The sequence below is a fragment of the Bos indicus x Bos taurus genome, chromosome 14 (assembly GCF_003369695.1).
Source record: "Bos indicus x Bos taurus breed Angus x Brahman F1 hybrid chromosome 14, Bos_hybrid_MaternalHap_v2.0, whole genome shotgun sequence".
NCBI classification, from domain to species: domain Eukaryota; kingdom Metazoa; phylum Chordata; class Mammalia; order Artiodactyla; family Bovidae; genus Bos; species Bos indicus x Bos taurus.
This window is the reverse complement of record NC_040089.1, coordinates 47,082,086-47,104,829: the sequence shown is the minus strand read 5'-3', so window position 1 is coordinate 47,104,829 and position 22,744 is coordinate 47,082,086. Positions and strand designations below refer to the sequence as shown.

Genomic DNA, 22,744 nt, shown 5'->3' with positions numbered 1-22,744 from the left:
AAAGAAGACAGACTGAAAATTATATATAACATAGTACCAAAGTCAGAAAAGGGAAGGAAGTGGAGGAATTGTGTGCCATGAGAGACAGAAGTGTTAATTTTATACTTTCTGTGATCAGGAAAGCTTGTCAAATAAACGGACTTTTTAGCAGAAAACAACAACAAATGGGAAATTAGTATCACGTCACAGTAAAGCTTGGACTATCAAAAACTCAAATTTCAGGTTTTCAGTTGCAAGTTGTTTGTGACGAAACATGTCGAACTAGCCCCTCTGAGTCTGCCTTCTAGCTATGAAAGGAAAGTAATACTACAAACTTCGTAGGCTCGTGACAAGGCAATAATCAGCAAGGAAATTAACACGAATTCAGAGTTCTATTAAGAATTTTAACCACTGGCTGAGACTGGGAAACGAACTGTGGGAAAGCCCACCTGTCTTCCACCCCGCGCACCGCCCCCTCTGTCTGGAGTTCACCCGGTGATTGGCTGCTCAACATGTCCGATCCGACCCCCCCCCGCGCGTCCAGTCCAATCCAGCCGTCCTTGAACCGCAAGTTCCCAGGGACCAGCCGAGTGGGCGGGCTCTGTGACGTCTGACGGCGCTTCACGTCACCGTGGCGGAAGTCGCGGCCGCTGTTTTGAAATCAGACCGCTCGAGTCTCACAAGCTCCTGCTTACGCCGAGGCCTGAGGTCTAGCAGCGTCGGGGGACATCCCCGACACCTATCCTCCAGCCCTGCTGACCTGACGCCGCTGCCACGCCATGTCCACCCCTCCGCTGGCGGCGTCGGGGATGGCGCCCGGGCCCTTCGCCGGGCCCCAGGCCCAGCAGGCGGCCCGAGAGGTCAACACTGCATCGCTCTGCAGAATCGGGCAGGAAACGGTCCAAGACATCGTGTACCGCACCATGGAGATCTTCCAGCTCCTGAGGAACATGCAGGTGGGAAGGAGGGCGGGCCCCTCTCCGGGGCGTGCTTGGAGAAAGCGAGGTGCTTCTGCGAGGGAAGGAGCAGCTTGTTTGTTACCTGGGGTCCCTCGGCGTCGATGCGGCTGCCCTGGGCAATCCACGAGTATGGAATCGCCCCCATTTACATTCAGAAGTGTTCCCCGATAAAGTGTCTGTCCCCAAGATGTGAAGGTGATGTTTTCCAGACCGGATTTCTGAAAAGGATGAAGCCGCATTTTCTAGATTCGACCAGGTTCTGTAGGCTCTAGGTGAACTCTTGTATCTTTCAAGGTAGAGGTGGGCCTCACTCCTCCACGCTCTTTGGGTTATTTTAATCTCATATTTTTCCACAGAATACTTTGTGATGGTTCAAGGAGTTGAATTCAGATTCTGCTAACCATTTTTGCTAAACAGCTTTATTTTGGTATAACTGATTCCCAATACAATGCATTTATTCAAAGTTTTGACGCATGTGTACTTGTGAAACCAACGTCCATCACCCCACAGTTCCCTCTGTGGAGAAGTGAGCACATTCTCGTGCCCCTTTTAAATTTACTTCTGGCTTTCCGTCCACAGGCAGTCTCTCTTTTGATTTCTGGCATCATAGCTAGTTGGCATTTTCTAGAGTTTCCTACACATGAAATCATACACTATGATTGGGGGCGGGAGGAGGGGGGATGCGGATCTGGCTTCTTTCACTCAACAAATATCAATAGGTCATTCCTTTTCATTGCTGAACAGTATTCTATTGTATGAATATATCACAATTAGTGTATCTGTTGATGGCCATTTGGTCTGTATCCACTTTGGAGCTATTATAAATAACACTTCTGAGTGTTCAGCTACAAATGTTTGTGTGAACATATGTTTCATTTCTCTTGAGTAGGTAGATGCCAAGGCGTGGAATTGCTGGGTTATGAGGGAAATGATTGATTACTATTCTAAGAAACTTTTCCAAAAGTTTCCTCATCCTTGCCAGTAGTTGTTACTGTCTTTTTCCTTGGTTTTTTTTTTTTTTTTGGAATTGTATGTCTTTGTGTTTCATCAGTACTTTCTCCCAGTCTGTGGCATGTCTTTTTATTCTCTTCACATTGTCTTTTGAAGAACAGATATTTTAAACTTTAATGGAATCCAATTTATTGATTTGTCCTTTTACAGATTTTGGGTTTTGGTACCATACCTAAGAAGTCTTTGCCTAACCCAAAGATTTCTTATGTTTTCTTCTGAAGTTTTATAGTCTTAGGTTTTACATTTAGGTCTATGATCCACATGGAGTTACTTTTTTAAAATACTGATAGATATAGATCTGGTTTTTTTTTTGCGTTTGGATATCATGTCAGTCCAGCACCATTTTACTGTTTTACTAACCCATGTTTAAGGCTTATCTTACTAGTGTGTGATGTGGATATCATTCTTGTTTTATGGATGAGGATTCTATGGATTCACCTCTCTTTTCTGAGAGGTGAAGTGACAGAGGTGATAGTCAGTGTAGGGTAAATTTGAAACCAGGTCCTCAGACTCTTAGAACTTTCGAACTCTTATTTCAGCTGCACTAAAGATTGTTTTATTGCCTTTTTAAATACAATGGTTGGGGTGTTTTTCCTATTGATTCTAGAAGTAATACAACTGTATGGAAATATTTTAAGACCCTGTTAATAAGCCACTGTGAGATAAAAAGGGAATCCAAGAGGAGATATGAAATCTTTGGCAATTGTTTTAAAAATATATAGATTAAAATGTAAGATGATTAAAATAGATTAAATGATCTCTTAGAATTTAGCAAATATTTATTTTTAAGCTGCTGTATTGGACTAGTAGAGCTACTAGCTAACATTTATCAAATACTTTCCTTAGGAACATTGTTGTAAGAACAGTTCTAAGAAGTATTTTTATCTCTATTTTACAATTAAGGAAACTGAGACTTGAAGAATTTACTCAACATCATATATGACTGGTAGCTTTTTCTACTAACCTTTTTATTATACTAACTTGCTATCAACACTTTGTATTATTAACAGAGATCTAATACACATCCATGACTGACAGTGAAAGAACTGAACTCTTTCAAAAGATACTATCAATAACTAGATTACATGTGGACATATATTCAAAACCAATTTGTAAGGACTACAATAACTTTTTCTTTGTGCTTGTGAATTCTGTGTTTTAACTCACTAAGAACCTTTGGGCCATATCATAATTGGCTGTAAATTAAGCAACAGTGTGCTCCTTAATTTATAGAAAGCTGGGAGGAGAAGTGGTACAAACAAGACTACATATAAACTATTTGTTAATACATTTTTAATTTCAAAGTTTTTAAATTATCTTCTATATTATTAATCCAGAAGGATCAGATCAGATCAGATCAGTCGCTCAGTCGTGTCCGACTCTTTGCGACCCCATGAATCGCAGCATGCCAGGCCTCCCTGTCCATCACCAACTCCCGGAGTTCACTGAGACGTCCATGGAGTCAGTGATGCCATCCAGCCATCTCATCCTCTGTCGTCCCCTTCTCCTCTTGCCCCCAATCCTTCCCAGCATCAGAGTCTTTTCCAATGAGTCAACTCTTTGCATGAGGTGGCCAAAGTACTGGAGTTTCAGCTTTAGCATCATTCCTTGTAAAGAAATCCCAGGGCTGATCTCCTTCAGAATCGACTGGTTGGATCTCCCTGCAGTCCAAGGGACTCGCAAGAGTCTTCTCCAACACCACAGTTCAAAAGCATCAATTCTTTGGTGCTCAGCTTTCTTCACAGTCCAACTCTTACATCCATACATGACCACTGGAAAAACCATAGCCTTGACTAGATGGACCTTCGTTGGCAAAGTAATGTCTCTGCTTTTTAATATGCTGTCTAGGTTGGTCATAACTTTCCTTCCAAAGAGTAAGCGTCTTTTAATTTCATGGTTGCAATCTCCATCTACAGTGATTTTGGAGCCCCCAAAAATAAAGTCTGACACTGTTTCCACTGTTTCCCCATCTACTTCCCATGAAGTGATGGGACCAGATGCCATGATCTTAGTTTTCTGAATGTTGAGCTTTAAGCCAACCTTGTGACTCTCCTCTTTAACTTTCATCAAGAGGCTCTTTAGCTCCTCTTCACTTTCTGCCATAAGGGTGGTGTCATCTGAATATCTGTGGTTATTAATATTTCTCCTGGCAATCTTGATTCCAGCTTGTGCGTCTTCAAGCCCAGCACAAAACTCAGCAGTGGCCACAGGACTGGAAAAGGTCAGTTTTCATTCCAATTCCAAAGAAAGGCAATGCCAAAGAATGCTCAAACTACCGCACAATTGCACTCATCTCACAAGCTAGTAAAATAATGCTCAAAATTCTCCAAGCCAGGCTTCAGCAATACATGAACCGTGAACTTCCAGATGTTCAAGCTGGTTTTAGAAAAGGCAGAGGAACCAGAGATCAAATTGCCAACATCCACTGGATCATGGAAAACACAAGAGAGTTCCAGAAAAACATGTATTTCTGCTTTATTGACTATGCCAAAGCCTTTGACTGTGTGGATCACAATAAACTGTGGACAATTCTGAAAGAGATGGGAATACCAGACCACCTGACCTGCCTCTTGAGAAACCTGTATGCAGGTCAGGAAGCAACAGTTAGAACTGGACATGGAACAACAGACTGGTCCCAAATAGGAAAAGGAGTATGTCAAGGCTGTATATTGTCACCCTGCTTATTTAACTTATATGCAGAGTACATCATGAGTATCTTTAGTCTTTATTAAATACAAAATATAGGCAAAGTATGTAGTACCTACAATGTAGGTACAAAAAATGTAGTACCATAATAAAGGTATAGCCTGCTTCTGTATGTAAAGTGTAATTATTATATTTCTTATTGTCACCCAAACAAGAAAGCAGTGACCCTTTGAAAATTTTTTCTTATTTTTTAATGTTTTGAAACTTCATAAATTGAAAGATCATGAGAAGTCCCACATAGTATTGTGGAGGGTGAACTCTCAATGCTTTTGTCCTTTAAACTGTTTTCACTAATTCAGTCTTTGATACTTTAACCCTTTTCTTTGAGATATCATCTTCAGAATGTTTTAATGCTTGAAAATTTCCCAAAATCCTAATATTATAAAAACTAATTTCAAAGAATTTTAAAAGATTCATCTCCTTAAATTGTAAACCATAACATTACAGGAAATTTAGAAGTGAGATAAAAGAAGAAAATCAATTATTAAGCCTATCTTCCTGTTAAATCTTTTATGAACTATTACACCTTTTAATTGGAGAAGGAAATGGCAACCCACTCCAGTACTCTTGCCTGGAGAATCCCATGGAGGGAGGAGCCTGGTAGGCTACAGTCCATGGGGCCGCAAAGAGTCGGACACGACTGAGCAACTTGACTCACACCTTTTAATAACTGTATATGTATAATTACGTATACACCTTTGGTCTTTTTTTTTTTCCCCCTCTGTGCTTATGGTTTTACCTACTTGGAACAATAGTGGCTCTTATTTTCTTTCTTCTCTGAACACTGTATCAGGCTTGATTCCTACCTCAGCTGTTTAGGAAAGAAAAAAAGGATGAAGTGAGGTTTAGAAAAGACTGGATTGATCTTCTAGCTTTAAACATTATTTGGAGTTTTGATTTTAAGTCACTTTGTAATCCCTAAGTGTATGAATTAGTGATTTTAATGAAATTGTATACTAGAAACCATTGTACAAACTTTGTTAATTCTAGTTTTAGGATAATTTCACAGATCAAATTGTGGGAATAAAATATTGTAAAGATGTACACAGAGAGGAAGATTTTGTAAGTTTCAGCACTGCACAAAATATGCATTTAGTTGTAAGTAAGTAGTAGTTTTTCCATTTATCTGTGATTTTTGTCATTTCAGTATGTATTTTGGCTTCTTTTGGTAAAATTCCTGAATTAAAAATATATAAGCATCCAAGACAGAGTTATGATCATAGCAGTTATTTGCAATAATTTATTAATAATATTCAAGTACAGATTGATTTGTTACTATATATCACCTGCTATTGATTTCTTTTAAAGTAAAACTTTTGGTGACAGCTTTATGTTTTAATGCATGCCCAGAACATCTTAATTATAATAGTTAAGGTATCTTGAGATTATTTTTGCAACAACGGCAGCATACTCTTCTTTTTCTTCTACTGAAAAGTCCTATCTTCATTTTTTTCCTTTTCTTCTTCTTTTTCTTAAAATTGTATTTTGAGTTGTTTGAATTCAGCTCCTGGTTGAGTTCAGCACCTTGCTGCTTTTACATTATCTTAAGTGATATTAAAATTGTGTATTCTTTTTAGTTATAATACAAAGCTATGGTATAAATATAATCAAAAGTTAGAGGCAGAAAGCATTTCAACTGATCAGAAAGGCTTATCACAAAGTCTTGTAGAACTGCTTGACAGTATGCTAAGGAGCTAATTAATAAATGAGCATGTATTACTGTTAAATTCTTAAAGTTGCACTTGATTCATTGTGAGGAACAGCTTGCTTTTATGCATTGCTCAAAGATTGTTTCTGTTCGTTAGCTTTGCTTAAAGAAAATCTTGATTTTCATTACTTTTTGTTTCTGGGTTTTTGTCCGAGAAGCTGCCAAATGGTGTCACTTACCATACTGGAACATACCAAGACCGGTTAGCAAAACTACAGGATCACCTTCGCCAACTTTCTATTCTCTTCAGGAAGCTGAGATTGGTCTATGATAAATGCAATGAAAACTGCGGAGGGATGGATCCCATTCCAGTAGAGGCAAGTTTTAGTGGTCGAGGGAGGGTGAATGTAAGAGTCTTAGGACATTTGTAATTTTTTCCCTTTTTCTCTTCTATTTTCACAGTATTTTCAGATTTTGATCATACTGGTTTCACTTTTGACTAGAAAAGATTAAATTGTGAGATATATGTGTGTGTGTATATATATATAGAACTGTCTTTTCATGTTGATAATTTCTTGCAGACTTTAGCATCCAGGCTGATGGTAAATTTTTGTTGTTGGGGGAGATTATCGGAGATTATCTGTGGCACTTCTATTATTGCTGTCAGTGTCTCATTTTAATTAAGTCAGTGCATGATGTCTTAGTAGACATTTTAATAGTATTGTAAAATACTTTTACAGTGGTTTTCATGTAAGTTCTTTATGGATAAAAGGTTATGACCATTTTCATCATTATTAAATTATCTTAGTAGAATCACTCTAGTTTTAAATATATTTCTTTAAGTTTAATCTTGGATCGTAGGTATATTTTAGTTAATCAGGTATACGGTTATTTTTATAGGTGGTCCTTTCCTGTTGACAAGTGATAATCTCTGCCACCAGAGGTAGCTGGTGGCAGAGAGTGGGGTTAGATGTTCTCTCACTCTATATAAAGAACAGTTCCATGTCGTCAGTGCTTTCTTATTTGAGTGATCAGCATGTATGGGGTGAACAGACAAAGAGTAAACTGCAATACAGCCTGAAAAAAAGTGGTCAGATGTGGAGGGTCAGAAATATAGTGGACTCTGACAGAGGCTGCAGAAAAGTCAAGGAAAATAAGGAATGAAAACTGTCCAGCAGATTTTGCTAGAGGAAAACTGTTGGTATATTTGGTCAGAGCTTTGGTAGAAAGATAGCAACAGAAGTCAGATCACAGTGAGCTGAAGATTAAACAGGAGGTAAGGAACTGAAGCCAAAAAGTGGATATCCATCTTTCAAGAAGCTTAGACTAAAAACAAAAGAAGAAGTAGGTGGTAGGAGGGATAAAGTTTGGGTTCCCCCCACCACCCCCCACCCCGCCCCTTCCAAATGGGAGAACTTGTTTAGATGAAAATGGAAGAAAACAGTCAGGTGAGGTCAGGGGAAATAAATAATGAAGTCGGGAGGGCAGAGGAATCAGTGTACAGGAATGAAGACTAAATGTATTTGAGATGAAGGACCACTGTCTGCATTTGGAGAGAGGAAAGGAAGAAAGTAGTTGTGGATGTAGGCAAATTTATATTTGTCCCAAGAATTCACAGAAGTTTGGCTAGATTGATTACTGGTTATACTAGTTACTTACCTCTGTCCTATTCCTGCATTGGTAATATAAGATGGAAGAGACAAGTCTCTGGTGACTGTACAAGGGGTTTCATCAAACAAATGTCATCACAAATCTATACATATTTAATTATAATTCTGCTGGAAGTTTCATTGCTATATAAACTTTTTCTCTTACAAAAAAACTTTCTCCCAAATATAAGACATCTAGAAATCTACATAGACACTTCAATAGCAAGTAAATCACAATTATATAATATATGTCCATGAAGTTCCTTTCTTTCTAGTATAGATCAAGGAAGCCTATTCTAGCTGAATGGACATAAAGTACTTAAGGGTAGGACTTGTATCTTATTTGGCATTATTTTTGCAGTGTCTGCTCACCCAGTGTCTGCCAATTAAATATTTGCTGATTGACTGAGTAGGATATTACTTAATTACATGTGACAACTAATTTTGCTAAAAGGACTGTTTTGCAAAAGAAACCCAAAAAGCAAATGTATAGAACTCATTGAAATGATATATACTTCTAATGCTTTTATTTTACGCCATCACTTGAATTAAAATATATTTTTGTACTGTTAAGATAAAAGTATAAAAATTTATCTTAATTAGATGTATTATCTATGCCAGTATAATTGGAAATTGTGTGTCATATCTTTGACTTTTAACTTGTGTCTGTCACTCTCAGCAACTTATTCCATATGTGGAAGAAGATGGCTCAAAAGATGACCGGGCTGGCCCACCTCGTTTTGCTAGTGAAGAGAGGCGAGAAATTGCTGAAGTCAATAAAGTGAGTTGCTAGTCTGTATGTCTTACATTTCTGAATATTGATAAAAATTAAAAGGGAGTCTATATAACTCAAAAACATAATTTGAATTATAGAATTACATGAAGTTGTTTCTTGGCAAATTTAACCTACTTAGATTACAACTCCAGAGAAGGCACTAGCGACCCACTCCAGTATTCTTGCCTAGAAAATCCCATGGGCAGAAGAGCCTGGTGGGCTGCAGTCTATGGAGTCGCACAGAGTCGGACACGACTGAGCGACTTGGCTTTCACTTTTCACTTTCATGCATTGGAGAAGGAAATGGCAACCCACTCCAGTATTCTTGCCTGGAGAATCCCAGGGACGGGAGCCTCATGGGCTGCTGCCTATGGGGTCGCACAGAGTCGGACACGACTGAAGCAACTTAGCAGGAGCAGCAGATTACAACTCAAAACTCAGAGGTAAACAGAAATGCCATCTGGTTAGTCAGAAGATCACAGAATTCAGGCAGTAAAGCTCTTAGAAAGGCCTCATAGGCGCTCTGTCACAGCCCATTTACATTTTCTTCTCTAGGCAGAATTGTAGCTCTCTAGGTTACAGCATGTTAGGAGCAGCAAATGATAATACTTTACAAGTAGGAGATGTGAATGTCTCAACAGCTGAATAAGAAACTGAGAGTTATCAAAGCACTACCCCATCCTACCCTTCACCCCTCAAAAGTTCCTAACTTGAATTTAATGCTGATTACTTTCAGAAGTTCAGAAGATAATGTTCAGATAGTTCTCTTGAAGCATAGGGAAATAAGGGATGTTGTCGGTCCATTCTGGGATAGAAGCGTGGCTAACAAATAGCACACAAAATAAAACTACCAGTCTTGGTGCTTTACTTACAAATAAGTGCCCCCACCTCCTGCCTCACTCCTGAAATTCCTAATGCTAGTTAATAGAATTCATCAGGACATTAATTAATCTACCACAGCCAAAGAGGGTTTTCTGAGGTAGAGGAGGAAGACTTAGTTGACTTATATAAGGTCTGTAGGCTAAACTGAAAAAAAATTTTAGCAGCAGCAGCAGCAGAAGACATTTGATAGACTTCAAATGTTGAGGACTCAAAGAATGCTTACAATTATTAATGTGATAGTCTTTAAAAAAAAACTTTTTATTTCAGATATGTAGCCAACATTTTTCATAGAAATGAAATACAAAACTAGTCATATTGCTGCTGCTGCTGCTAAGTCACTTCAGTCGTGTCCGACTCTGTGCGACCCCATGGACAGCAGCCCACCAGGCTCCTCTGTCCACGGGATTCTCCAGGCAAGAATACTGGAGTGGGTTGCCATTTCCTTCTCCAGTCATATTAAAAACAGGCAGAAAATAAGATGCCTTATACTACTGTGTTTGATGCTATTTTAGAAATTATAGCCAGTGAAACAAACTTTATGAAACAGAAGTTATAATATTATATAAAAATTTGTTAAGTTTATTAAGGTAGTACATAACATTATAGCTTAAGCTTCTGAAGCTCAAAGCAGCTCACTGATTAACAAGTAGAGGCAATAAGTATTTGATAAAAGAGCTTAAAGATTTATACCATTTTCCTATAATGTCATAAACCAGTTAGATTATAAGATCCTATTCACAATTGCAACAACAAATATTAAGTTGTTAGTATTTCCATAATATATGAGACTAAACTTAGTATATATAAAAGGATTTTTTTGGTAAAACTTTTTATGTTATATTGGAGTATAGCTGATTAACAATATTATGATAGTTTCAGGTGAACAGCAAAGGGACTCAGCCATACTTACACATGTATCCATTCTCCTCCAAACTGCCCTCCCATTCCGGCTGCCGCATACCATTGAGCAGAATTCCATGTGCTGTACAGTAGGTCCTTTTTGTTATCCATTTTAAATACAAAAGTGTATACATGTCTAATGCGAACTCCCTAACTGTCCCTTCCCAAGAAAAATCCCAAATAAAGAACCTAACCTTACACCTAAAATGACTAGAGAAAGATCAGATAAAACCTAAAGTTAGTAGAAGGAAATAAATCAAAGATCAGAGCAGAAATAAATGAAATAGAGACAAAGAAAACAGTTGCAAAGATGAATGAAACTAAAAGCTGGTACTTTGAAAAGATAAACAGAATTCATAAACCCTTTGCCAGACTCATAAAGAAATTTTGAACAGCTGAAAAAACACATGACATTCTTACATGGGCAATAACTACTCTAAAAATGCCAGTCTTGATTATTTCATAGTTATTTATTTATTTTTTTAATTCAAGGATAATTGCTTTACAGAATAGTGTTAGCAACACTCCAAGTACAAATGTGAATTCTCTTGAAATTGCACAAAATAGTAAGATTTTAGTGCAATACCAATCAAAAAACAAATAAAAAATTGGAACTTTTTTCCTTGAGAGCATACTCAAATATATATAATAAAAAAAATTCCAGTAAGAGTAATAAAACGAACAGACTCTTTGCTTCAAAAATTAAAATGTTAGATGAAGCATATTATAAAAACAGTAAGTGTGAAATCCTGGCATAAGAACAGACAGATTCAGTTCAGTCGCTCAGTTGTGTCTGACTCTGTGACCCTGTGGACTTCAGCATGCCAGGCCTCCCTGTCCATCACTTAAACTTATATCCATTGAGTTGGTGATGCCATCCAACCATCTCATCCTCTGTCATCCCCTTCTCCCACCTTCAATCTTTTCCAGCATCAGGGTCTTTTCCAATGATTCAGTTCTTCGCATCAGGTAGCCAAAGTATTGGGAGTTTCAGCTTCAACATCAGTCCTTCCAATGAATATTCAGGGCTGATTTCCTTTAGAATGGGCTGGTTGGATCTCCTTGCAGTCCAAGGGATTCTCAAGAGTCTTCTCCAACACCACAGTTCAAAAGCATCAATTCTTCGGCGCTCAGCTTTCTTTATAGTCCAACTCTCACATCCATTGGAATGAAAACTGACATTTTCCAGTCCTGTGGCCACCGCTGAGTTTTCCAAATTTGCTGGCATATTGAGTGCAGCACTTTGACAGCATCATCATTTAGGATTTGAAATAGCTCAACTGGAATTCCATCACCTCCACTACCTCTGTTCATAGTGATGCTTCCTACGGCCCACTTGACTTCACATTCCAGGATGTCTGGCTCTAGGTGGGTGATCACACCATCATGGTTATCTGGGTCGTGAAGATCTCTTTTGTATGGTTCTTCTGTGTATTCTTGCAACCTTTTCTTAATATCTTCTGCTTCTGTTAGGTCCATACCATTTATATCCTTTATTGAGCGCATCTCTGCATGAAATGTTCCCTTGGTATCTAAATTTCTTGAAGGGATCGCTAGTCTTTCCCGTTCTATTGTTTTCCTCTATTTCTTTGTATTGATCGCTGAGGAAGGCTTTCTTATCTCTCTTTGGTATTTTTTGGAACTCTGTATTCAAATGGGTGTATCTTTCCTTTTCTCCTTTGCTTTTTGCTTCTCTTCTTTTCATAGCTATTTGTAAGGCCTCCTCAGACAGCCATTTTGCTTTTTTGCATTTCTTTTTCTTGGGGATGGTCTTGATCTCTGTCTCCTGTACTGTGTCATGAACCTCCATCCATAGTTCAGAAAGAATGAAGAGATGGAGCCAAAGCAAAAACACCATCCACTTGTAGATGTGAATGGTGATAGAAGCAAGGTCCGATGCTGTAAAGAGCAACATTGCATAGGAACCTGGAATGTTAGGTTCATGAATCAAGGCAAATTGGAAGTGGTCAAACAGGAGATGGCAAGAGTGAATATCGACATTTTAGGAATTAGCAAACTAAAATGGACTGGAATGGGTGAATTTAACTCAGATGACCATTATATCTACTACTGTGGGCAAGAATCCCTTAGAAGAAATGGAGTAGCCATCATAGTCAACAGGAGTCCAAAATGCAATACTTGGATGCAATCTCAAAAACGACAGAATGATCTCTTTTCATTTCCAAGGCAAACCATTCGATATCACAGTAATCCAAGTCTATGCCCTGACTAGTAATGCTGAAGAAGCTGAAGTTGAACTGTTCTATGAAGACCTACAAGACCTTCTAGAACTAACACCCAAAAAAGATGTCCTTTTCATTATAGGGGACTGGAATGCAAAAGTGGGAAGTCAAGAAATACCTGGGGTAACAGGCAGATTTGGCCTTGGAGTACAGAACAAAGCAGGGCAAAGGCTAAGAGTTTTGCCAAGAGAACGCACTGGTCATAGCAAACACCCTCTTCCAACAACACAAGAGAAGACTCTACACGTGGACATCACCAGATGGTCGATACTGAAATCAGATTGATTACATTCTTTGCGGCCAGAGGTGTAGAAGCTCTACTCAGTCAGCAAAAACAAGACCGGGAGCTGACTATGGCTCAGATCACAAACTCCTTATTGCCAAATTCAGACTTAAATTGAAGAAAAGTAGGGAAAACCACTAGACCATTCAGGTATGACCTAAATCAAATCCCTTATGATTATACAGACAGATTAGTGAAATAATATTCAGAAAAACTGTTTTACTATTATATTAATATGTGACAATTTAATATGACATAAGAGGGATTATGTGGAAAATTAGTCTTTAAAAATAGACACTTTGGGGAAAATTTAGCTAGTTTTTACATTATACCATGTGTCAAAATTAATTTCACAGTTGAAAATAAGACTTGTAAAACAAAATACTAGAAAACTAAAAGAAAAATATATATAAAAACTCAGAAAAAAAAGATTTTTCTAAAATAACATTTAAGAAAATTTTATGAGGTGAACTATACATTAAGAATATTTACAGCAAATTTGACAGTAATAAGCATAAAGAATTTAGGGATTAGGAGGGGAAACTTTTAAGTTAGATCTTGAAGAGTAAGTGGTGTTTGGTAGTCCAGAGATGAGACATCCATATATTAAGTGTTTTATGTTAAGGTTGATAATCTTATATATTAATTCACAATGGATATATCCTATTATTTTTCTCTGTAGTAAGGATGTTAGTTATAGAATGAAATGTATAGGTAAATGAAACACCATTGTGTGTGATGATTACTTTGATTTCATAATGCTACGTGTGACTTAAATATAGTTTGTTCTCTAACCTAGAAGATATTATGATATTTTGGTGGGGCAGGGGAGAGAAAAGCTTCAGAATGAGATCATTTCTCTCAAGATAAGTTTCATTACACTTCCTATTTCTCTAAGTTTCTCCCTTTTTCTAATATGGTTTTGAAATAGCCTATTCTATGGAGGAGTCTGGTGGGCTACAGTTCATGGGACCGCAAAGAGACACGACTGAGCGACTTCACTTTCACTTTCTTTTCAAATAATCAGAATATAGTCATTCCTTGACAGTGTGTAATCAAAACACTCTTACTAGCTAGAATTTTGTGAATTTTAAGATAAGGATATAATTGATACAAAGCATTTGATATGTTTTTCTCCACATTTGGATGTAGGTCTCTTTATGGTCTCTGTCTAGGACCCACCTACCTCTTTCCTTCCCCCAGTTGTTTCAGTGTGGTTATGTCATAATTGGGATTCAGTAAATATTCTGTGTTCATATTATTATGGCACATAGATACTGTTTATTGCTAAACCACATAGGAAACCAGAGTTATATTTCCTGGAACAATTTTTTGTTTTCCTAGAGTTAATAGTTCTGTAATTTTGAAAATTTTTGATTAGTTCTTTATGGATCTGTGGGAGCAGCTCAGTACTGTTTTCCAACTTTCCAGCATCAAATTATCAGATGACTTATAGGTTTGTTCCCCCAATTCCATCCTGCCCCCAGAGTCCTCCTTCTTGCTGGGACCATCTTGCTAGGTCTGAATTGAATGCTCACTAAGCCTGGTATTCAACTACTGTCCTGGGGCCTTTCCTTCACCTCTTCAGTTAATTTTACTATCTCCTCAGTCTTCCATCTTCCTCTTTCTTGGTTTATTTCCTCCCTTGTTTGTAAGGTTCATACATCAGTGGCTTCTTCAGGAGAAATGCAGGGACTTAAGTTTTTAGTCTTTGTGTATCTGTCCAGATGATTGGTTGGTTGGATATAAAATTATATGTTGTAAATTAATTTCCCTCAGGAATTAGAAGGTGTTCTTCCATAATCTTCTCATATGGCATTTGGTAGATTTTAAAGAGCCTAGTTATAAATATTTTTAGGCTTTGTGAGACAAAAAGCCTTGTTCTGATGTAAAAACCATCCTTAGTTCACAGGCCTTACAAAAACAGGTCACGTGCCATAGTTTGTCTATTACGTTTTGTTGTCTTTGTAGATGGAGGATCAAAGATCTGTGGAGCATCAGATGCTTAAACATGAGGCGTTTCTATTTGGGAGTGAGGCACTAAGACACTAATCATAGGCTTTGTGAATTGGCCTTCATCATAGCAAGATTGGAAACAAGCTGGCTTTTTTCTTTGGAGGATCCCCAAGGATCTTTTACTGACATTTTTTTCTTTAGGGCTGTTCAGAATCTTCCAGTGTCCTACACAGAGGGATAGTCTCTTGTCTTCTTGCCTTCTGCTGTGCTGGTGGCACTGAATCCCTGAATCCCCAGCTATTCGGTTCATAAGAAACAAACCTGGTTCCCTGAAAGGGGGAGTGGGTACGGAAGTCTGGAGAGGGGACTCAGTCCCGTGTTGGTGAGGAGTAGGAATGAGCAGCCTAGGCTCTTGCTTGTTTCTGTAGCTCTTCCCCTCCAGCTTCCGTCCCCAGGCCTCACAGCAGACTTTGCCATGGCACCTGCCTCCATGGAGATCAGCCATTCTCAGGGGCATCCTTCTGGGTGGGACAGTGGTTTCCTCCCATTCATTTACCATTCCTCTCATTTACTATACCCCTTCTATGCCCCACCTTAAAATGTGCCACCTGGCATCTACTATTGTCTCCTTTCTGATCATTTTTCTCCATGTGAATTTATAGCCTTTTCATTCCCCTCCTGCCATTTTATTAGGGTTTGAGAAAAAAAAGAAATACGTGTTTAGTCCACAGTGTTTATCTGCAGTAAGTTTATTTCAATACACAAAATAGTATTTCTGAAGGTTTATCTATTTTTGGAATAAAAGCCCATATTTTAAATTCTGTTCCCATTTCTACTTCAGGCATTTGAGAACGCTTTTTGATTTTGATTAAACCATTTGAATCTGTTGAATTTGCTGTTGTATGTGCTTCTGGCTTTGGGGTAAAACTTGTTTCATTAACATGGTATTGAACTGAAGATTATTACAAAAAGGAAAGAATCCATTAAATGTTTTAAATTAAACAGATTTAAAGCTTAGCCCTATATTTCCACTGGAAAAAATTTTGAAGAGAATTTATAGAGAATGTATCTTCTCTTGAGAGGCAGGAGAAGTATTCATTTGATTGGCCTCATGGCTCTCTCTTACTTCCTGGAAACTGTTAGTCTAATTTGAGGAAAGACTGAAGAACTAAGTGATAAACAGACCAATTAAAAAAAAAAAAGGGAGAGGCTTACTTCACTCTGAATGACACTCTGTAGGTCCATCCTAAAAAGTTTCAAGTTTGGGAAAAAAAAAAAAATATATATATATATATTTTTTTTTTTTTTTTTTAAAGGGGAGAGGCCTAAGTTTTGGTTAACTCAAATTGAAATTCCCCTTAAAAAAGCAAAAGAGAATAAAGTTAACAGCTAAAAACCAAAGTGGATTTTTTGACCCAAAGAGGTTTTTAACTCATTCCTTAAATAAAGCATCATAAATGTGAATTAAACATAATTCATATCCTATTAATCAAGTTATCTTATGTATAATTAGTGCCACTAATTATTTTTTCCTTTCCTCTACTTATTCAAATTTTGTACCTCCCTTCTGGAATATAAGATTAAAATATAGTTGAAAAATTATAAAATACTGAGTAAACTCATGATCATTGATATATATTTCTGCCTTAATGGCACACATACCTGAGTGTTTTTGTGAAAAATGTTTATTTGAAATAACCACCTTCAGATGGTAAAATGTTGGTCTAATCTAATTACAGGCTTCCCTGGTAGCTTAGTGGTAAAGAATCTGCCTGCCAATGTAGGAGATGTGGGTTCAGTCCCTGGGTTGAGAAGATCCCCTGGAGAAGGAAATGGCAACCCACTCTAGTATTCTTGCCTAGGGAGTCCCATGGACAGGCTGTAGTCCATGGGGTCACAAGAGAGTCAGACATGACTGAGCGACTAAACAACAATTTAATTACATAATTACACAGATGCTATTAAAAGTCGAAATTAATTGGTTTGATTTTTCAACCACAGTTGTGCCTTGACCAACACAGGTCTGGATAGTGCAGGTCCGCTTACATGCAGATTTTTGTCAATAAAATACTACGGTACTGCACAATCTGCAGCTGACTGCATCTAAAGATGCAGAACCATGGATACAGAGGACAGACTGCTTTGATCAATTGTCACAGCTTTTGGGTGAATATTAAATTACATAGTATTACTTAGCATAAACATTTTTTAAGTACTCTACTTACACATTCACCTGTTAATGTAACAAATTAGGCACAGCTGATGGATTTTGATAATAGCAGCTGTCAACCTCTGTTAAAACCAATCAGTGGCAAGATTGTATATATTAAATCCTGTATCATGTCATGAAAATTTATTTACAGTTTAACCACTAATAAGCATAGCTGTCAGCTTTGGTGTTGATATTTTCATGATGTGTTTTGGCCCCAGGTATTTTTTAGTTGTATGCTAATTTTTTTTAATTTAAAACTTAGTGGTCTCTTTGAGACAAACTATCCTAATGCCTTATAATATGGCATTCTTTAAATAAAAAATTTTTACTGTTCCCCAAAGTTGAGTATTACCTTGAAAATATACTACCGTTTTTTAGTTATCTTTATTTTTTGAGTTAATGAAGCTAAATTTTTTAATATCAGAATTTATACTTCCAAGTGAGTATTCTTTAAAGTAGCATTTATTCCATTGATGAAACCATTGTGGGAGCCATCTGTAACCTCTGTTTTGATACTGATTTGAAAGTCTCTTTTTAACCACTCATTAATATAATTTTATTACTTCCAGTTACTTCTTAATGAATACTGAAAATGTGATCACTAAGCTTCTTTCACCAAACTTGGCCTTTCAAGAAGTTGAATACCAATAGGAATTTCTTCCTCCTCCCTTTTGGCTTCTTTCCTCCTGTTCCCTGACTCTAGATAGAATATGAACAATTTATTTAATCTCAGTTTGCTCTTTAATAAATCAAAATTAAGGTTTCTAGGTCTCCTTATAATGAACATGTATGACTTAATCTAGAGGTATTTTAATGTAGTGTCTTTAAAATTATCTAACTAACTATATTACTTCCAAACGTAATATTTCCAAGAGGTCACTTAACAGTAATGATTATCATAATAACTAGTGAACACTTTGAAATTCTCTGTTTTGATCTTGTTTTATCTACACAGACATTTACTACATACGATTTGAAGAAAAGATGCTTAATAAGAAGTTGATAAACTGTGGCCTGTTAGAGAGCCAGATCTGGAGATAACAGACACATTCTATGTGCATTCAGGGCATCCAGCAAATCTCAGTTATGAAGAAGATTCTATCGGGGCTGTGGCATCCTGTCTTCACTTTTCAGAATGAGAAGTGGATTGCACTTCGTGCTTAGAGAAATTAGTGACTTCTGCCACATGTTTGAAGGATAAATTGCATTTTTATTATACTTTATATTCTCTATTGACAGTTTATGTTCTGTGCCTACCAGTAACATTTGTTGAATGCTTACGTCTACCCACTCCAGTATTCTTGCGTGGAGAATCACATGGACAGAGGAGCCTGGCAGGCTGTTGTCTATGGGGTCTCAAAGAGTCCGACACAACTGAGCAACTAACACTTTGACTTTTTATTCACTTTCACTTACTTGTATGCTAGGTGCACTGCTAACACTTGATGTGAATCAGGTCTTTTACTCTTTATAACAACCCTTATGAAATACGTTCAGTTATTATCCCCATTTTTGTGTTGTGGAAGCTGACGCACAGAGAGATTAAGTAATATTTACCTAGTGAAGGAGGTGAGCGTAAACCCAGAGAACCCAGGCTTTAGGGCTTGTGTTCTTAACCATTAAGCTACACTGCCTTGTGGAAACCTATATGCTTAGGTCTTATAATTGAATATTTTAGCTTATTTTCTTTGGTGGTTCGAGTGGAGGAGGAAAAGGAGGTAGGGGGCTGGAGCCATAGGCTCTGTAGGCCGAATTAGAATTTATTATGCCTTTCAGTGGATGTTTGCGGCCAGAAAAGTATTGAGACCTTCTGCCTTAAGGAAGTGCATGCTTAGTCCCTCAGTCATGTCTGACTCTTTGGGACCCTGTGGACTGTAGCCCACCAGGCTCCTCTGTCCATGGAATTTTCCAGGCAAGAATACTGGAGTGGGTGCCATTTCGTATTCCTACCTTGCCTTAAGGAAGTGTTTAGCTTAATTTCTGTCTGGTTCATTAGAGTTCTGACTTAATGACATTTTAATCTTATATCTTCATGGTCTGTACTTCATGAAACATTTTTTGATAAATTCTTTTGTTTCTGCAGAAACTCAAACAGAAGAATCAACAGCTGAAGCAAATTATGGATCAATTACGAAATCTCATCTGGGATATAAATGCCATGTTAGCAATGAGGAACTAAACTGATATTTAAATTTCTGGCTTTACACATGTTACACTGTTTTTTTCCCCTTAAGTACTTTTTCCCTTTGAAGAAGATTATTTATCGGCTTTCAGTCTAGTCACTAGAATTAAAATTTCTATTTTTTACACTGTGGTTTTATATTAAAGTATTCACTGATGGTTTTTTAAAAAGCTATTGATTCTGTGAAAGACTGTTGTTAATACATTTTGATGAGATTTGTTTTTGGTTACTCTTCATGAATTGAATAATTGTTTTTTAAAAGCAAAAATAATTAACTTTTGTAAATAAATTTCTAAATTTGACACTGATTGTTTTGTTCATTTCATTACCTGTTTAGGAGAAAATTAAAGGTTTAAATATTCTTGCAGATGAAAATATCAAGTTCAGTCCATCTGTGGTACAAATTAAACATAAAAGTTACCATTTGAGCTCAATTTAAAAATTTTAGTTTGAGTCCCAATAAAGTCCCATGGACTGCAAGGAGATCCAACCAATCAATCCTAAAGGAAATCAGTCCTGAATATTCATTGGAAGGACTGACGTTGAAGCTGAAACTCTAATACTTTGGCCACCTGATGCGAAGAGCTGATGCATTTGAAAAGACCCTGATGATTGAAGGCAGGAGGAGAAGGGGATGACAGAGGATGAGATGGCTTGATGGCATCACCGACTCAACAGACATGAGTTTGAGTAAACTCTGGGAGTTGGTGATGGACAGGGAGGCCTGGTGTGCTGCGATTTATGGGGTCGCAAAGAGTCAGACACGACCGAGTGACTGAACTGAAAGTTAGAATGGAAGAACAGTTAGCTTATCTATTGCTGTAAGTAGATAAAAATTAAGATTTCTTTTATTGTGGTTCTTACTTGGCATGCTCTGTCTCTAAAAGGAGAGAAAATTTTGTTGCAATGCCAACTGTGTGTTTATTTGCTACCTGCTTTAGGCCACGAAGCAATCCCCTATCTGATTTTTCAAGTATACCCTAAAGTAACCTTAAGCAAATTTTGGAAACAGTGAATTCTTAAGAGTTTAAATGACAAATTCTTTTGTAGCTTGGTTCTACAGTAATAAGTCCTTTATAGGTCTGCCTACAAGCAGCTGGACTCTCAGATTATAAATAGTGCATCCTCAAATAAGAGAGTCAGATTTTCCTCGGGAAGGACTTTTTCCAGCCTGATCCAGTAGCTCCTACCCCCTGGCCTTGGTTCTGACTCAATAAATACCGCTATTTGACTTGGTAATATTTGGAATCTCGAGGGTACCAAATTCCTCTGGGGAGGGACCTGGATGGTTGAGGATGAGGGTAAAGAAGATGCTTACTTTTTAGTGTATACCCTTAGGTACCTGTGGCTTTTTTCAGCATTTGCAAATACTGCCTATTCATGTTAAGTTATGCAAATGCCCACCTTTAACAAGTGGCGGAAGCACAAGACAAGCCAAAGCATGGAGACATCTTTAGACCTGACTGTACATTCATCAGAACAAGTTCACCTGAGCAAGCACAGTGTTCGTCAAATGGGGAGCTGACTCTGCCCACAGTGCAAAGCACAGCAGTTATAAAGCAGAAGGTAAAAGTATAGGTGTGCTGTGCGTGCTTAGTCGCTCAGTCATGTCTGACTCTCTGCAGCCCCATAGACTATAGCCCACCAGGCTCCTCTGTCCATGGAATTTTCCAGGCAAGAATGCTGTGGAGGCGGTTGCCGTTTTCTCCTCTGGGGGATCTTTCTGACCCAGGAATTGAACCTGTGTCTCCTACAATGGCAGGTGGATTCTTTACCACTAGAGCCACCTGGGAAGCCCAGAGGTATATGAGGTTATGATAAGAAGACAGTTACTCAATCTGCCCCAATAGTCTGCAGTATCTAAGGGTTTTACAGTTTATTTAGCCTATCATCAGGTGGACATGTAAGGGTTTTTCTTACAGGTTTTTACTGTATGTTCTTTGCATAGTAGATTGCAGATTACTACTGGGAATTTAATGTTTTGATACTGACAACTTGTAAAACAGTTGTAAAAAATGTTTTAATCAAGTGGGGTTTTCTGTTTGTTTGTTTTTAAATCATACTCAACTCCTTAGATCATTCAAGGTGTCACAAACTTAGCTCTTGAAGGGAATGTGGAAATTGCATCTTTGGGGGCTTGATTCTATAGCTAGCCTCTCTGTGGAGCAAGAATCAATGCAGCTACTCAGCTACAGAGCAGGAGTCCCAAATTCTGAAAACCTTGAATTCTCTGCTCTCAAAGTCCTCAAAACTAGTCACTCACTAGTCTGCTTGAGACTGGTTATGTGTTGTGCTAAGTTGTTTCAGTCATGTCCAATTCTGCGACCCCATGGACTGTAGCCCACCAGGCTCCTCTGTCCATGGGATTCTCTAGTCAAGCATGCCGCAGTGGGTTGCCATGCCCTTCTCCAGGGTATCTTCCTGAGCCAGGAATAAAACCTATGTCTCTTATGTCTCCTGCATTGGCAGGCAGGTTCTTTACCACTAGTGCCACCTGGGAAGCCCTGCTTATGTGTCAAGGGCTATTAAAAACACAGACTCCCCTAACAAAGTTTCAGCTTTTTCTTGAGGGAGAGCATGCCACGAGACTGAAGAGCCAGAAAGCCAATTCAGTCATGATGTGTGGCCTTGCACAAGTAAATCTCAGTTTTCTTGTCTGTACAATGATAAGTGGGATTAGTTATATTAATTATACAGATCTTATATTCTGTGTTAGAATTTTAGTTGCAAATGTTCGAAACCCAATTCAAAATGGCTTAAGCCATAAAGGGAACTTACTAGTTCATGTAGCAAGAAATGATGCTTGAGAAGTACTCATAGCAGCATAGAAAAGCTGCAGAAACCAAGGCTTCAAGAAATAGAACCCAGAATCAATGCCCCAGGATTCTCTTTGCTTACCCCTAATTTCCACTCTCTCTCTGCTTCATCCTCTCCTACTGTAGACAAGCTTTCTCCATATGTTGGGAAAGACGGCCTCCCACTGGCTTATTACATCTTTTCCATGCCCTGACCCCAGAGTCTGGGCCCCTTCTCCCACTCTATGTTAAGAACCACAGTGGACCTTGATGAGCACAGCCTGGGTCATGTAGCCAACCTTTGGACCAACTGTTATGTACATGGGTACTATGATTAGATCACCCAGGTTATAAGCCCATCTCTCTCGGAATTGGGTGTGAAAATCATGGAAAAGTTACTGAGCATGGAACACATACTAGGGGGAAAAGAACCAATCAGAAAAATTTGTAAGAAAAACCTAACAACAACGGCAACCACAGTCCACTGCTGTTCTTCCTTGGTTCTAATACTTCTAATACAGACAACATAAGGTATTCAACTCTCAAAAACCTAACAAACGTTTA

The 22,744-nt window shown here is 38.0% G+C and overlaps 1 protein-coding gene across 2 annotated transcripts; it reads left to right on the top strand.

The window, feature by feature from the left end:
- Positions 1-578: 578 nt before the first annotated feature.
- On the top strand, positions 579-19,693 carry MED30 (mediator complex subunit 30). Of its 2 annotated transcripts, XM_027561276.1 has the most exons (5): positions 588-935; positions 6,522-6,680; positions 8,632-8,733; positions 10,483-10,598; positions 19,287-19,693. In XM_027561276.1, the coding sequence occupies exons 1-5, from the start codon at positions 759-761 to the stop codon at positions 19,312-19,314; spliced, it is 582 nt and encodes a 193-aa protein (XP_027417077.1). In that variant the 5' UTR covers positions 588-758; the 3' UTR covers positions 19,315-19,693. The 2 variants fall into 2 exon arrangements, with proteins under 2 accessions (XP_027417078.1, XP_027417077.1); XM_027561277.1 differs by lacking the exon at positions 10,483-10,598 and having other exon boundaries at positions 579-935.
- Positions 19,694-22,744: the final 3,051 nt, after the last annotated feature.